Raw genomic sequence first — 14,121 nt, 5'->3', positions numbered from 1 at the left:
ACTACAATAACTACTATTAAAAACAACAATAATATAATAATAGCCCCTCTCCACAGTAATTATTGATAGCATTTGAAATTTAAGTCTGTAGATATTTCTATTGAAACTCTTCCCGTTCTACTACTAGCCTAAATAACATCAGAATATGAATATTATGGCTAATAATTCAATGTAAGTAATAAAATTTTAACAACTTAAAGACACTATTTTTGTAATATTTGTTGTAATGCCATTTTTTATCAATGAACGAGATTAATACAGATACTGATGTCTCTATGAAATTGCTTTTTTTTAAACATTAATGATAGACATTCAACATTACAGTATAATTGAAAGCTACTGTATATCAATTTCAACATTTATTAGGCTATGGAAAATAACAACTTTTAATTTAAGTGAACTGAACACAATCTTCACATAACCCATTAGAATAAATGTTGTATTTACCTGTGGCCTTCCTACCTGTCTAACGGATAGGAAATATACAGAAATTGAATAAAGTTATGAAATAGTCTGCCCTGCATAAATAAATTATACATAGATTAATCCTTATTAAAGCTACAATTTTCTGATACCTTTGTTCTTTTATTAACTTTAATAACAGACATCACCGCAACTGGTTTATTAGGCTACTGTGACTTTAAGATCTGACGCTGCCTAACATGACGCATCTCATTTTCTCACAACTCTTTACGTTCATTTAAGACGTTATTTAACTCGTTTAAGAACGCTCTTATGAGAATACTCTACAAAACCCACATTTTCACATCAGGACATAGCATCCATTTCATTAACAAGGATAATCTGAACAGTCTTGTCTATTTACCTTCCCCTGCTGTCCCAGGACCATCACTGATTCTGGCTGCTCCTCGCTGTGCTCTGTGCTCGGCTCGCTGCTCTGCCTCGCTTTGGACATTATCTTCAAGTGTATTCTCACACCTGCCTTATCCTCAGACCTGCACTCCCCTGGGCTACATTTCTTCTTAAAAAAATTAAGAAACTTATTATACTGGTCGACAAAGGAGTGAACAATGTCCTTAGTTAAAGAAGTTTGTCAACAGTCTTAAACAAAGACTCGGAATTTGTTGCAGCATTTCCAATAATGCTTGAATAATAGTTATTGCGTGCAGTATTCAGAGCAGGATGCTAAGCAGACATTGTTGTTGGGTGTAGAGGAGTCTATGTACCACCGGCCAGATTTCCAATTGCCTTCCAGCAGCTTTCATTAAACGCAACTCCAGTGTATACCATGGACAGGGTTTCGTAAATGTAACAACAACAGATGCAAACTCGTCCAAAAGCGCAGTTAGCATGGAATTGTAGAAATGGCTTGAGGGTTTTTTATTGTTATTATGATGTGGAGTGTAGATTGATGTGAAACTTAAAACACTTATAAAACATGCTTACTCTCTGAACCTGCTGTAAATTATAGAGAAATAAAGCTTCAACTTCAGACGTTTCTAAACTGCACTGCAGTAATGACTTTATTCATTTCTTTACTTGTGTAATCGGTCCTCATCAACCGGCTCCCAGCGGATTCACACTGTGTCTCTGGCTAAAGACCACCGCCTCTAGCATCAGTCGCTAGTTGGGAGAAATATTTACTCTTTTTGGTACATTTCGGTTAAAAATTCCTAGACTTCATTGTTTTGGCCCAATATTATCATCTTTGATGACCATTTTGACTGTTTAGGATTTAAAAAAAAAAAAAAATTATTTACAAAGTACTATATTATGTATAACTTTTCCAAAAAAGTATTGTCTGATTTGAGTAAAATATAGTGACTAGACCTCTTGCAACTTTCATTGAAAGCCCTGTTCAATGACATCATTGCGAAAACACCCTTTTGGAATATACGAGGTGACATTTATAATACATAAGTAGGTAATACGGGTGTCTGTATATAATAAACACAGTGTATGAGTGGCATTGATGACACCACAAACAAGCAGTCTCCTCTGCACTCAGCCCAGTGAAAGCCCCAGATCTGCTCAGCACACCTCACGGAAGCTGCGTTTGTCTGTCAGCGGACATAAGCTCTAAAAGATCATCTGTATTATATTCTCTATCTGCATCAGACAATCCCAGCATGCACTACAGAACGCTGCTGATGTACACTGAAATAGGCTGTTTCGTAGCGTGCGTCTGCGGCTGGATCTTGATCTGCTCCACTATGCCCACGGAGTACTGGACTTACTCTGAAGTGGCCAGTTTAGTCCTCACATCTTCCCACTACTTCTCCAACCTCTGGAAAGACTGTCTCTCCGACTCCACCGGTGTGTCGGACTGCAAGGAGTTCCCCTCGCTACTGGCTCTGCAGAGTAAGTGTTATCGAGAACTTCTTCAGGAAATTAAAGTTGCTGAATTTCATCCTTTTTATATACATGCAGTCAAACCAAAAAATATTCAGACACCAGATATCATTCATGATATTGTTTTACTAGTGTGTGCAGGACACAATAGTTCATTTATGCACGTGTGGAGAGCAAAATTGCAGTATTTTTTTGCAGTGTGCAGAGTAAACTGTGACACATTATACCCAAAAATGTATAAAAATTTGGTAGCAAAAATGATTCCGACACTTTGAGCTGATCATGTTTTGCTGAAGTGTTTTTTCTTAAATTGCTAATGCACCTTTTTACAGCACAGACTGAACAACATGAAGCATTGCTTGGTAATTGGTTGAGCTAAACTGGTCTTATCTAATTGTATAGTTAAATTTAACAGCTTTGATAACTCTGAGTTCTACAGCGAATAAACTGTCATAATGTGAGAAATGTTGAAGGTGTCTGAATAAATTTTAGTTTGTATTATACTTGATTTTATCCGTGGGGAATTGATTGGATGGTTGGGGTTTGCTATTGGCTGATCTCATGTGAGTGACAGGTTATAGCCCCGCCCTCGTCATCAAAGAAGAGAACTCATTGTGATTCAAGATTATGAATATAATAATGATGTGCACCGATTATCATTTAGAATGGGTTTGCAAAATATTACATAATACAATATTACTGCATTGTGAAAAACAGCAAACAAATAAATAAATGTGAGTATTGTTGTGTCCATCTTTCAACAGCACACATTCATCTGTGCCGATCTCTCGTCATCACATCCATAACTCTGGGATTCTTCGGATCCGCTCTGGCTTTGGTGGGGATGAAGTGCACAAAACTCGGAGGCTCTGAAACTGTGAATGCAAGAATAAGCTTCGCTGCCGGCATCAACTACTTGTTATCAGGTAAAGCGTGCGGTCGCCAGCCGGTCCAGCATGCTCTGCTCCTCTGAACTCTTCTGTCCCTCTGAACGCTTCTGCTCCTCTGAACTCTTCTGCTCCTCTGAACTCTTCTGCTCCTCTGAACTCTTCTGAACTCTTCTGCTCCTCTGAACTCTTCTGCTCCTCTGAACTCTTCTGCTCCTCTGAACTCTTCTGAACTCTTCTGCTCCTCTGAACTCTTCTGCTCCTCTGAACTCTTCTGTCCCTCTGAACGCTTCTGCTCCTCTGAACTCTTCTGCTCCTCTGAACTCTTCTGCTCCTCTGAACTCTTCTGCTCCTCTGAACTCTTCTGCTCCTCTGAACGCTTCTGCTCCTCTGAACTCTTCTGCTCCTCTGAACTCTTCTGCTCCTCTGAACTCTTCTGCTCTTCTGAACTCTTCTGCTCCTCTGAACTCTTCTGTTCCTCTGAACTCTTCTGCTCCTCTGAACTCTTCTGTCCCTCTGAACGCTTCTGCTCCTCTGAACGCTTCTGCTACTCTGAACTCTTCTGTCCCTCTGAACTCTTCTGTCCCTCTGAACTCTTCTGCTCCTCTGAACTCTTCTGTCCCTCTGAACGCTTCTGCTCCTCTGAACTCTTCTGTCCCTCTGAACGCTTCTGCTCCTCTGAACTCTTCTGCTCCTCTGAACTCTTCTGCTCCTCTGAACTCTTCTGCTCCTCTGAACCCTTCTGCTCCTCTGAACTCTTCTGCTCCTCTGAACTCTTCTGCTCCTCTGAACTCTTCTGCTCCTCTGAACTCTTCTGCTCCTCTGAACTCTTCTGCTCCTCTGAACGCTTCTGCTCCTCTGAACTCTTCTGCTCCTTTGGACTCTTCTGCTCCTCTGAACTCTTCTGCTCCTCTGAACTCTTCTGCTCCTCTGAACGCTTCTGCTCCTCTGAACTCTTCTGCTCCTTTGGACTCTTCTGCTCCTCTGAACTCTTCTGCTCCTCTGAACGCTTCTGCTCCTCTGAACTCTTCTGCTCCTCTGAACTCTTCTGCTCCTCTGAACTCTTCTGCTCTTCTGAACTCTTCTGCTCTTCTGAACTCTTCTGCTCCTCTGAACTCTTCTGCTCCTCTGAACTCTTCTATCCCTCTGAACTCTTCTGCTCCTCTGAACTCTTCTGTCCCTCTGAACTCTTCTGCTTCTCTGAACTCTTCTGTCCCTCTGAACTCTTCTGCTCCTCTGAACGCTTCTGCTCCTCTGAACTCTTCTGCTTTTCTGAACGCTTCTGCTCCTCTGAACTCTTCTGCTCCTCTGAACTCTTCTGCTCTGAACTCTTCTGCTCCTCTGAACTCTTCTGCTCCTCTGAACTCTTCTGCTCCTCTGAACTCTTCTGCTCCTCTGAACGCTTCTGCTCCTCTGAACTCTTCTGCTCCTCTGAACTCTTCTATCCCTCTGAACTCTTCTGCTCCTCTGAACTCTTCTGTCCCTCTGAACTCTTCTGCTCCTCTGAACTCTTCTGTCCCTCTGTACTCTTCTGCTCCTCTGAACGCTTCTGCTCCTCTGAACTCTTCTGCTCCTCTGAACTCTTCTGCTCCTCTGAACTCTTCTGTCCCTCTGAACTCTCCTGCTCCTCTGAACACTTCTGCTCCTCTGAACTCTTCTGCTCCTCTGAACTCTTCTATCCCTCTGAACTCTTCTATCCCTCTGAACTCTTCTGCTCCTCTGAACGCTTCTGCTCCTCTGAACTCTTCTGCTCCTCTGAACGCTTCTGCTCCTCTGAACTCTTCTATCCCTCTGAACTCTTCTGCTCCTCTGAACTCTTCTGCTCCTCTGAACTCTCCTCTGAACACTTCTGCTCCTCTGAACTCTTCTATCCCTCTGAACTCTTCTGCTCTTCTGAACTCTTCTGCTCCTCTGAACTCTTCTGCTCCTCTGAACTCTTCTGTCCCTCTGAACGCTTTTGCTACTCTGAACTCTTTTGTCCCTCTGAACTCTTCTGTCCCTCTGAACTCTTCTGCTCATCCGAACTCTTCTGCTCATCCAAACTATTCTGCTCCTCTGAACTCTTCTGCTCCTCTGAACGCTTCTGCTCCTCTGAACTCTTCTGTCCCTCTGAACGCTTCTGCTACTCTGAACTCTTCTGCTCCTCTGAACTCTTCTGCTCCTCTGAACGCTTCTGCTACTCTGAACTCTTCTGCTCCTCTGAACTCTTCTGCTCCTCTGAACGCTTCTGCTACTCTGAACTCTTCTGCTCCTCTGAACTCTTCTGTCCCTCTGAACTCTTCTGTCCCTCTGAACTCTTCTGCTCCTCTGAACTCTTCTGAACTATTCTGCTCCTCTGAACTCTTCTGAACTCTTCTGCTCCTCTGAACTCTTCTGCTCCTCTGAACTCTTCTGTCCCTCTGAACACTTCTGCTCCTCTGAGCTCTTCTGCTCCTCTGAACTCTTCTGCTCCTCTGAACCCTTCTGTCCCTCTGAACGCTTCTACTCCTCTGACGCTTCTGCTCCTCTGAGCTCTTCTGTCCCTCTGAATGCTTCTGCTCCTCTGAACTCTTCTGCTCCTCTGAACTCTTCTGTCCCTCTGAACGCTTGTGCTCCTCTGAACTCTTCTGCTCCTCTGAACTCTTCTGTCCCTCTGAACACTTCTGCTCCTCTGAACTCTTCTGCTCCTCTGAACTCTTCTGTCCCTCTGAGCGCTTCTGCTCCTCTGAACTCTTCTGTCCCTCTGAACGCTTCTGCTCCTCTGAACGCTTCTGCTCCTCTGAACTCTTCTGTCCTTCTGAACGCTTCTGCTCCTCTGAACTCTTCTGTCCCTCTGAACGCTTCTGCTCATCTGAACGCTTCTGTCCCTCTGAACACTTCTGCTCCTCTGGACACTTCTGCTCCTCTGAACTCTTCTGCTCCTCTGAACTCTTCTGTCCCTCTGAACGCTTCTGCTCCTCTGAACACTTCTGTCCCTCTGAACTCTTCTGCTCCTCTGAACACTTCTGCTCCTCTGAACTCTTCTGCTCCTCTGAACTCTTGTGTCTCTGCTTCAGGTCTCTGCGGGATGCTGGCGTACAGCTGGTACGGCCACAAGGTGATTTCGGAGTTCATGAATCCCAACTTCAAGGCCAAAAAGTGAATATTTCAGGACAGAAATGAAATATGCAGTTGATGCGGGTCAGAGGTGTAACGGTGTTTCTTGTGGCGCCAGGTTTGAGCTGGGAGCGGCGCTGTTTGTGGGATGGGGCGGATCGGCGCTCCTGCTGGCCGGAGGACTCGTGTACAGCGTCACTGCAGGGAACCAGGCCTGCCAGACCAGGTGCCAGTCTGATGACAGTACCTCTGAGTGAATCGCTCAAACACACGAGTGATACTGTGCATTGACAAAATGAAGCCTATTTTATAGCCAAGTGCCTTGAGATTCACCCTTCAATACAACATGGAGATACACTTTTGTTTTAAGGTGTTCTTGTTACAGTGTAATACTGAATAATATTAATTAGCATGTGCTTCCTATAGGGTTATGTTTTTCACAGTCTAACAGAGTCCTTAGCTAAATATTATACTGGGGCTCCGATGCAGTTTTCAAAGCACTATTGTATCACACACTGCACCGATGCTTGTATTTAAATGACAATACCACGTGATTGATGACTTTTGAAGCTTCGATCGTCATGCACTATTGGAAGGTCAAAACAATTGGTTTAAAAAAATTGGCGCTTCGCGAGATCGCGACCCCATCTGATGCATAAAAGGGAAAAAATTATCGAGGAGGCATTATTTATTTAAATGCACTATACACTATATTCCCCTATAACAAATTGTAAAAAAAACAACAAAAAAACACCACCCAAAATATTTTTGACTACTCACATCTATTACTAATTATGATCACATACTTGTATATTTTATATTATGGCACGAGTTGTGGTCTCATTGGCACACATTAATTTAGATGATATTTGATCAGATTTGATATAACTGTTGAACCCAGATTGATTCCACTCTTGTATGTCATGGACTTCCGAAGCTTTATTTGGTCACATGCCTTTTCTGCTCTGCAGGGATTTGTTAAGCCTGGTTCACACGGCAGGATAATGAGGCCGATTTTAGCCCCGATTTACCCCTTCCTACAATCTTAAGGATGCTCCGATTATGGTAAAATAATCTGCTCAGATATTCCTGCCGTGTGTGGTGTGTTAAGACTGCTCTCATCTGCTCGGAAGGACGTCGGGACACTCCGATCTCAAATCCGGGATATCCAACATGTTGGATTTTTTTGGCCCGATTTCTCCTCGTGTTTGGTGTCTCCCGGGGACAAACGAGCACGCAGCCTGTGGACTGTGGTGTGTAGCCAATCAGAAAGCGAGGTGACGAGGCGCAGAGGAAGCACCAGGAAACAAAATCAAAACAGCCGTCCATGCTCGCGTTGTCTCCACGTCTTTGACCATCGCCTTTTCTTTTGATAACAGGATTTTTTTTTCGGTTAAAAACAAACTACAAACTATCGCCACTGTATCCTCTTCGTCCGCCATGATTGTTTACTCTGAAGTCACGTTTGATCTCGAGGGATTTTGCGAGATTTTCCGTCTGACCTGGGAATGCTCGGGAGTCAAATCGGTTTGTGTGTGATGTGTTGATTTTGCCGTGTGGCTGCGCACCACACACTGTACGACCAAAACTGTTGGACCCGTGATTTTTTATCGCCGTGTGTGGGGTCTCTCAGGTTTGGAAAATCGGCCGACAATTTTAAAATCGTCCCGTGTGAACCAGGCTTTAGATATTGTGGAGAAAACAAGTCTGACCACCAGATATCGCTGATGCACATTGTGTTAAAAGCTTTGAGTAATGAACCCGAACTCTAACCTAACAGTACTAATACTCTAATGAGAGTTAGTTGACATGTAGGTGCAAAGTTACTTACAGTCAGTTGAATTTCTGAAGTGAACCATTGAAATAAAGTAACTTTTTTATGAATTTTCTACCAAGATGTCCTGCTACTGAACATAATCATGATTCAATGTGTGTGCCTTCAGCTCCAAGACCCAAGAGAAGACATATGAGAGTCGTTCCTCTGAGGCGAAGCAAAAGACGCTGTACACTGGTCCGCCTTCGCCAGTCCCGGACAGAGACGAGCCCAAGCCCAAGCCCAAGCCCAAGCCCAAGCCAAAGCCCAGCAGACCAGCTAAAGGCCTTCACAGTGTGGAGGCCTACGTCTGATATCCTCCTGTTTTACCATGCTTTATCTGGAAAACCTCTTTATTGGTAGTGTAAAGCATTCAATGAATCTTTCATCTTTCTTTTTTTAACATCAACATAGTGATCAAGACACAGAATTAATTGTTTTACAGGAATGAATTGGATTGACTCCAGTCTATCCTGATGACCGTGTCACGGGTGATGCTCTTCAAATCTCCATTATCTCTCAGATTTTAGTCATGTTTCGTCTCTTTGTTCCTGTTTCAACTGTATTGTTCACAGCTGTTCCATGTTAGTCCGTCAGCGTGTGTGTGGTTTATCACTGAAGATGCGGAAGAGATGCAATGTCAAATACAGATGCTTTCATGAAGCAACAGAAACACTTCATTCAGACCTTTATGTACTAGGTAATACAGAGCCAACTTTGTCATAATCAGTTGTTAACAAACAAGTTTCATTACTTTTATGAAATCATTGTTTCTGGCTTAAATTATTACATTTTTTAAATTAATACATTTTTAGCTAACTGTGATTTTGTAAATGTACATTTCTGACATACATAACTTAGACAGTTTCCAGTTTCAGATCACTCGAAATTGTAATGTGGACTCTGTAAAGCTGCATTGAAACGGGTATTGTGAAAAGCACTATGCAAATAAATGTGAATTGCATATAAAGTTCAACACAATCCTACATTACTTAAAATACTAATAAAGTGGGTCTATATATTTTTTATCAGTTTTATTTTGATAAAAACGACACAATATAACATTGAGGTTACATGAAGAGATTTTACTGTTATAAAAACAAATTTGTGAGCATCAGCTGTGCTGAATGTATCAGAATAAACAGTTTAGCAGATTTTAGAAGGTTATTTAGTTTTTCGAAGATTTGCTTTTTAAAACACCTGCCCACACCAAATATATGACCATGACCACATGTATTTGTATATTTTCGGTCTAGTGCTTCTCATGTAACTTGGCTTCTAATGTATACTTTTAATAAAAATAGTTAAATTTAAGTACCCCAAAGTTCATGAATCAAGGTAAATAATTCAAGAAAACACGTCTACATGAGGCAACAGAACAATCACGTCTTGATTTATTGTCATTTCAAAGACAGAACATTTCAGAGGATCTCTTTCAGAATGCATTACACTTCTCTTAATCAAAATATCAGTTTCTTATAATCCTAGCACTGAGGCTGATTTCTTCCTGAGGTTACAGTCATCACATTGATCATTATGGGCTGTGGGATCACGTGGACCACTTGACGTGGACGGTGCTGAAGTCCCAGCGGTCTGGATGGCCCATGTGCGGGAGGTCTCTGTACGGCGAGCGGCTCCACTGGAACACAGGCGTCTGATCCCATGTGGGACCGCTGACCGCTAACAGCTCGAGCTGCTGGAACAGGCCGAAGCTCGTCATCTGCAGGAGGACAGGTGCGTTACAATACTTAACATCGGCAGGAGGACAGGGGCGTTACAACACTCAAAACATCTGCAGGAGGACAGGTGCGTTACAATACTCAACATCTGCAGGAGGACAGGGGCATTACAATACTCAAAACATCTGCAGGAGGACAGGGGCGTTACAATACTCAACATCTGCAGGAGGACAGGGGCGTTACAATACTCAACATCTGCAGGAGGACAGGGGCATTACAATACTCAACATCTGGAGGAGGACTGGGGCGTTACAACACTCAACATCTGCAGGAGGACAGGGGCATTACAATACTCAAAACATCTGCAGGAGGACAGGGGCGTTACAATACTCAACATCTGCAGGAGGACAGGGGCGTTACAACACTCAAAACATCTGCAGGAGGACAGGTGCGTTACAATACTCAACATCTGCAGGAGGACAGGTGCATTACAATACTTAACATCGGCAGGAGGACAGGGGCGTTACAACACTCAAAACATCTGCAGGAGGACAGGTGCGTTACAATACTCAACATCTGCAGGAGGACAGGGGCGTTACAATACTCAAAACATCTGCAGGAGGACAGGTGCGTTACAATACTCATAATCTGCAGGAGGACAGGGGCGTTACAATACTCAACATCTGCAGGAGGACAGGGGCGTTACAACACTCAAAACATCTGCAGGAGGACAGGGGCGTTACAACACTCAAAACATCTGCAGGAGGACCGGTGCGTTACAATACTCAACATCTGCAGGAGGACAGGTGCGTTACAATACTCAACTTCTGCAGGAGGACCGGTGCGTTACAATACTCAACATCTGCAGGAGGACAGGTGCGTTACAATACTCAACATCTGCAGGAGGACAGGTGCGTTACAATACTCAACTTCTGCAGGAGGACAGGTGCGTTACAATACTCAACATCTGCAGGAGGACAGGGGCGTTACAATACTCAAAACATCTGCAGGAGGACAGGTGCGTTACAATACTCATAATCTGCAGGAGGACAGGGGCGTTACAATACTCAACATCTGCAGGAGGACAGGGGCGTTACAACACTCAAAACATCTGCAGGAGGACAGGGGCGTTACAACACTCAAAACATCTGCAGGAGGACCGGTGCGTTACAATACTCAACATCTGCAGGAGGACAGGGGCATTACAATAATCAACATCTGCAGGAGGACAGGTGCGTTACAATACTCAACATCTGCAGGAGGACAGGTGCGTTACAATACTCAACATCTGCAGGAGGACAGGGGCGTTACAACACTCAAAACATCTACAGGAGGACAGGGGCGTTACAATACTCAACATCTGCAGGAGGACAGGTGCGTTACAATACTCAACATCTGCAGGAGGACAGGGGCGTTACAATACTCAACATCTGCAGGAGGACAGGGGCGTTACAATACTCAACATCTGCAGGAGGACAGGGGCGTTACAACACACAACATCTGCAGGAGGACAGGGGCGTTACAACACTGAAAACATCTACAGGAGGACAGGTGCGTTACAATACTCAACATCTGCAGGAGGACAGGGGCGTTACAATACTCAACATCTGCAGGAGGACAGGGGCGTTACAACACTCAAAACATCTACAGGAGGACAGGGGCGTTACAACACACAACATCTGCAGGAGGACAGGGGCGTTACAACACACAACATCTGCAGGAGGACAGGGGCGTTACAACACTGAAAACATCTACAGGAGGACAGGGGCGTTACAATACTCAACATCTGCAGGAGGACAGAGGCGTTACAATACTCAACATCTGCAGGAGGACAGGGGCGTTACAACACTCAAAACATCTACAGGAGGACAGGGGCGTTACAATACTCAACATCTGCAGGAGGACAGGGGCGTTACAACACTCAAAACATCTACAGGAGGACAGGGGCGTTACAATACTCAACATCTGCAGGAGGACAGGGGCGTTACAACACTCAAAACATCTGCAGGAGGACAGGGGCGTTACAACACTCAAAACATCTGCAGGAGGACAGGGGCGTTACAACACTCAAAACATCTGCTGGAGGACAGGGGCGTTACAATACTCAACATCTGCAGGAGGACAGGGGCGTTACAATACTCAACATCTGCAGGAGGACAGGGGCGTTACAACACTCAAAACATCTGCAGGAGGACAGGGGCGTTACAATACTCAACATCTGCAGGAGGACAGGGGCGTTACAATACTCAACATCTGCAGGAGGACAGGGGCGTTACAATACTCAACATCTGCAGGAGGACAGGAGCGTTACAACACTCAAAACATCTGCAGGAGGACAGGGGCGTTACAACACTCAAAACATCTACAGGAGGACAGGGGCGTTACAACACTCAAAACATCTACAGGAGGACAGGGGCGTTACAATACTCAACATCTGCAGGAGGACAGGGGCGTTACAATACTCAACATCTGCAGGAGGACGGGGCGTTACAATACTCAACATCTGCAGGAGGACAGGTACGTTACAACACTCAAAACATCTGCAGGAGGACAGGGGCGTTACAATACTCAACATCTGCAGGAGGACAGGTGTGTTACAATACTCAACATCTGCAGGAGGACAGGGGCGTTACAATACTCAACATCTGCAGGAGGACAGGGGCGTTACAACACTCAACATCTGCAGGAGGACAGGGGCGTTACAACACTCAAAACATCTACAGGAGGACAGGGGCGTTACAACACTCAAAACATCTACAGGAGGACAGGGACGTTACAACACTCAAAACATCTGCAGGATGACAGGTGCGTTACAATACTCAACATCTGCAGGAGGACAGGAGCGTTACAATACTCAACATCTGCAGGAGGACAGGGGCGTTACAATACTCAACATCTGCAGGAGGACAGGGGCGTTACAACACTCAACATCTGCAGGAGGACAGGGGCGTTACAACACAACATCTGCAGGAGGACAGGGGCGTTACAACACTCAAAACATCTACAGGAGGACAGGGGCGTTACAACACTCAACATCTGCAGGAGGACAGGGGCGTTACAATACTCAACATCTGCAGGAGGACAGGGGCGTTACAATACTCAAAACATCTACAGGAGGACAGGGGCGTTACAACACTCAACATCTGCAGGAGGACAGGGGCGTTACAACACTCAAAACATCTACAGGAGGACAGGGGCGTTACAACACTCAACATCTGCAGGAGGACAGGGGCGTTACAATACTCAACATCTGCAGGAGGACAGGGGCGTTACAATACTCAACATCTGCAGGAGGACAGGGGCGTTACAACACTCAACATCTGCAGGAGGACAGGGGCGTTACAACACTCAAAACATCTACAGGAGGACAGGGGCGTTACAACACTCAAAACATCTACAGGAGGACAGGGACGTTACAACACTCAAAACATCTGCAGGATGACAGGTGCGTTACAATACTCAACATCTGCAGGAGGACAGGAGCGTTACAATACTCAACATCTGCAGGAGGACAGGGGCGTTACAATACTCAACATCTGCAGGAGGACAGGGGCGTTACAACACTCAACATCTGCAGGAGGACAGGGGCGTTACAACACAACATCTGCAGGAGGACAGGGGCGTTACAATACTCAACATCTGCAGGAGGACAGGGGCGTTACAATACTCAAAACATCTACAGGAGGACAGGGGCGTTACAACACTCAACATCTGCAGGAGGACAGGGGCGTTACAACACTCAAAACATCTACAGGAGGACAGGGGCGTTACAACACTCAACATCTGCAGGAGGACAGGGGCGTTACAATACTCAACATCTGCAGGAGGACAGGGGCGTTACAACACTCAAAACATCTACAGGAGGACAGGGGCGTTACAACACTCAACATCTGCAGGAGGACAGGGGCGTTACAACACTCAAAACATCTGCAGGAGGACAGGGGCGTTACAACACTCAACATCTGCAGGAGGACAGGGGCGTTACAATACTCAACATCTGCAGGAGGACAGGGGCGTTACAATACTCAACATCTGCAGGAGGACTGGGGCGTTACAACACTCAAAACATCTACAGGAGGACAGGGGCGTTACAATACTCAACATCTGCAGGAGGACAGGAGCGTTACAATACTCAAACCATCTGCAGGAGGACAGGGGCGTTACAACACTCAAAACATCTGCAGGAGGACAGGGGCGTTACAACACTCAACATCTGCAGGAGGACAGGGGCGTTACAATACTCAACATCTGCAGGAGGACAGGGGCGTTACAATACTCAACATCTGCAGGAGGACTGGGGCGTTACAACACTCAAAACATCTACAGGAGGACAGGGGCGTTACAATACTCAACA

The 14,121-nt window shown here is 45.0% G+C and overlaps 2 protein-coding genes across 4 annotated transcripts in view; one reads left to right on the top strand and one right to left on the bottom strand.

The window, feature by feature from the left end:
- Window positions 1-1,802: 1,802 nt before the first annotated feature.
- On the top strand, window positions 1,803-9,402 carry LOC143746980 (claudin-10-like). 3 transcript variants are annotated; one of them, XM_077239337.1, is made up of 6 exons: window positions 1,803-2,322; window positions 3,078-3,239; window positions 6,236-6,317; window positions 6,394-6,501; window positions 8,219-8,447; window positions 8,534-9,402. In XM_077239337.1, exons 1-5 carry the CDS (start codon window positions 2,091-2,093, stop codon window positions 8,400-8,402), a joined length of 768 nt encoding a protein of 255 aa, XP_077095452.1. In that variant the 5' UTR covers window positions 1,803-2,090; the 3' UTR covers window positions 8,403-8,447; window positions 8,534-9,402. The 3 variants fall into 3 exon arrangements, with proteins under 3 accessions (XP_077095452.1, XP_077095463.1, XP_077095441.1); XM_077239348.1 differs by having other exon boundaries at window positions 8,612-9,064; XM_077239326.1 differs by having other exon boundaries at window positions 8,219-9,064.
- Window positions 9,403-9,454: 52 nt separating this feature from the next.
- The window catches only part of plbd2 (phospholipase B domain containing 2), a 28,785-nt gene continuing 24,118 nt past the window's right edge, over window positions 9,455-14,121 (bottom strand). The window contains exon 12 of the mRNA XM_077238641.1: window positions 9,455-9,808. Within this exon, the coding sequence (XP_077094756.1) occupies window positions 9,638-9,808 (171 nt within the window). The 3' untranslated portion in view covers window positions 9,455-9,637. The remainder of the gene's footprint in view (window positions 9,809-14,121) is intronic.

The sequence above is a fragment of the Siphateles boraxobius genome, unplaced genomic scaffold (genome assembly GCF_051911475.1).
Source record: "Siphateles boraxobius isolate OS27281-9 unplaced genomic scaffold, OSU_SipBor_1 100, whole genome shotgun sequence".
NCBI classification, from domain to species: Eukaryota; Metazoa; Chordata; class Actinopteri; order Cypriniformes; family Leuciscidae; genus Siphateles; species Siphateles boraxobius.
This window is presented reverse-complemented; position numbering and strand designations above follow the sequence as displayed.

Excerpts from the sequence above, each read along its gene's own strand:
- LOC143746980 (XM_077239337.1), top strand. The coding sequence starts at position 2,091 with ATGCACTACAGAACGCTGCTGATGTACACTGAAATAGGCTGTTTCGTA. Across the intron at positions 6,318-6,393 it reads CCCAACTTCAAGGCCAAAAA|GTTTGAGCTGGGAGCGGCGC; the intron begins GTGAATATTTCA and ends TTGTGGCGCCAG. Across the intron at positions 6,502-8,218 it reads AACCAGGCCTGCCAGACCAG|CTCCAAGACCCAAGAGAAGA; the intron begins GTGCCAGTCTGA and ends GTGTGCCTTCAG.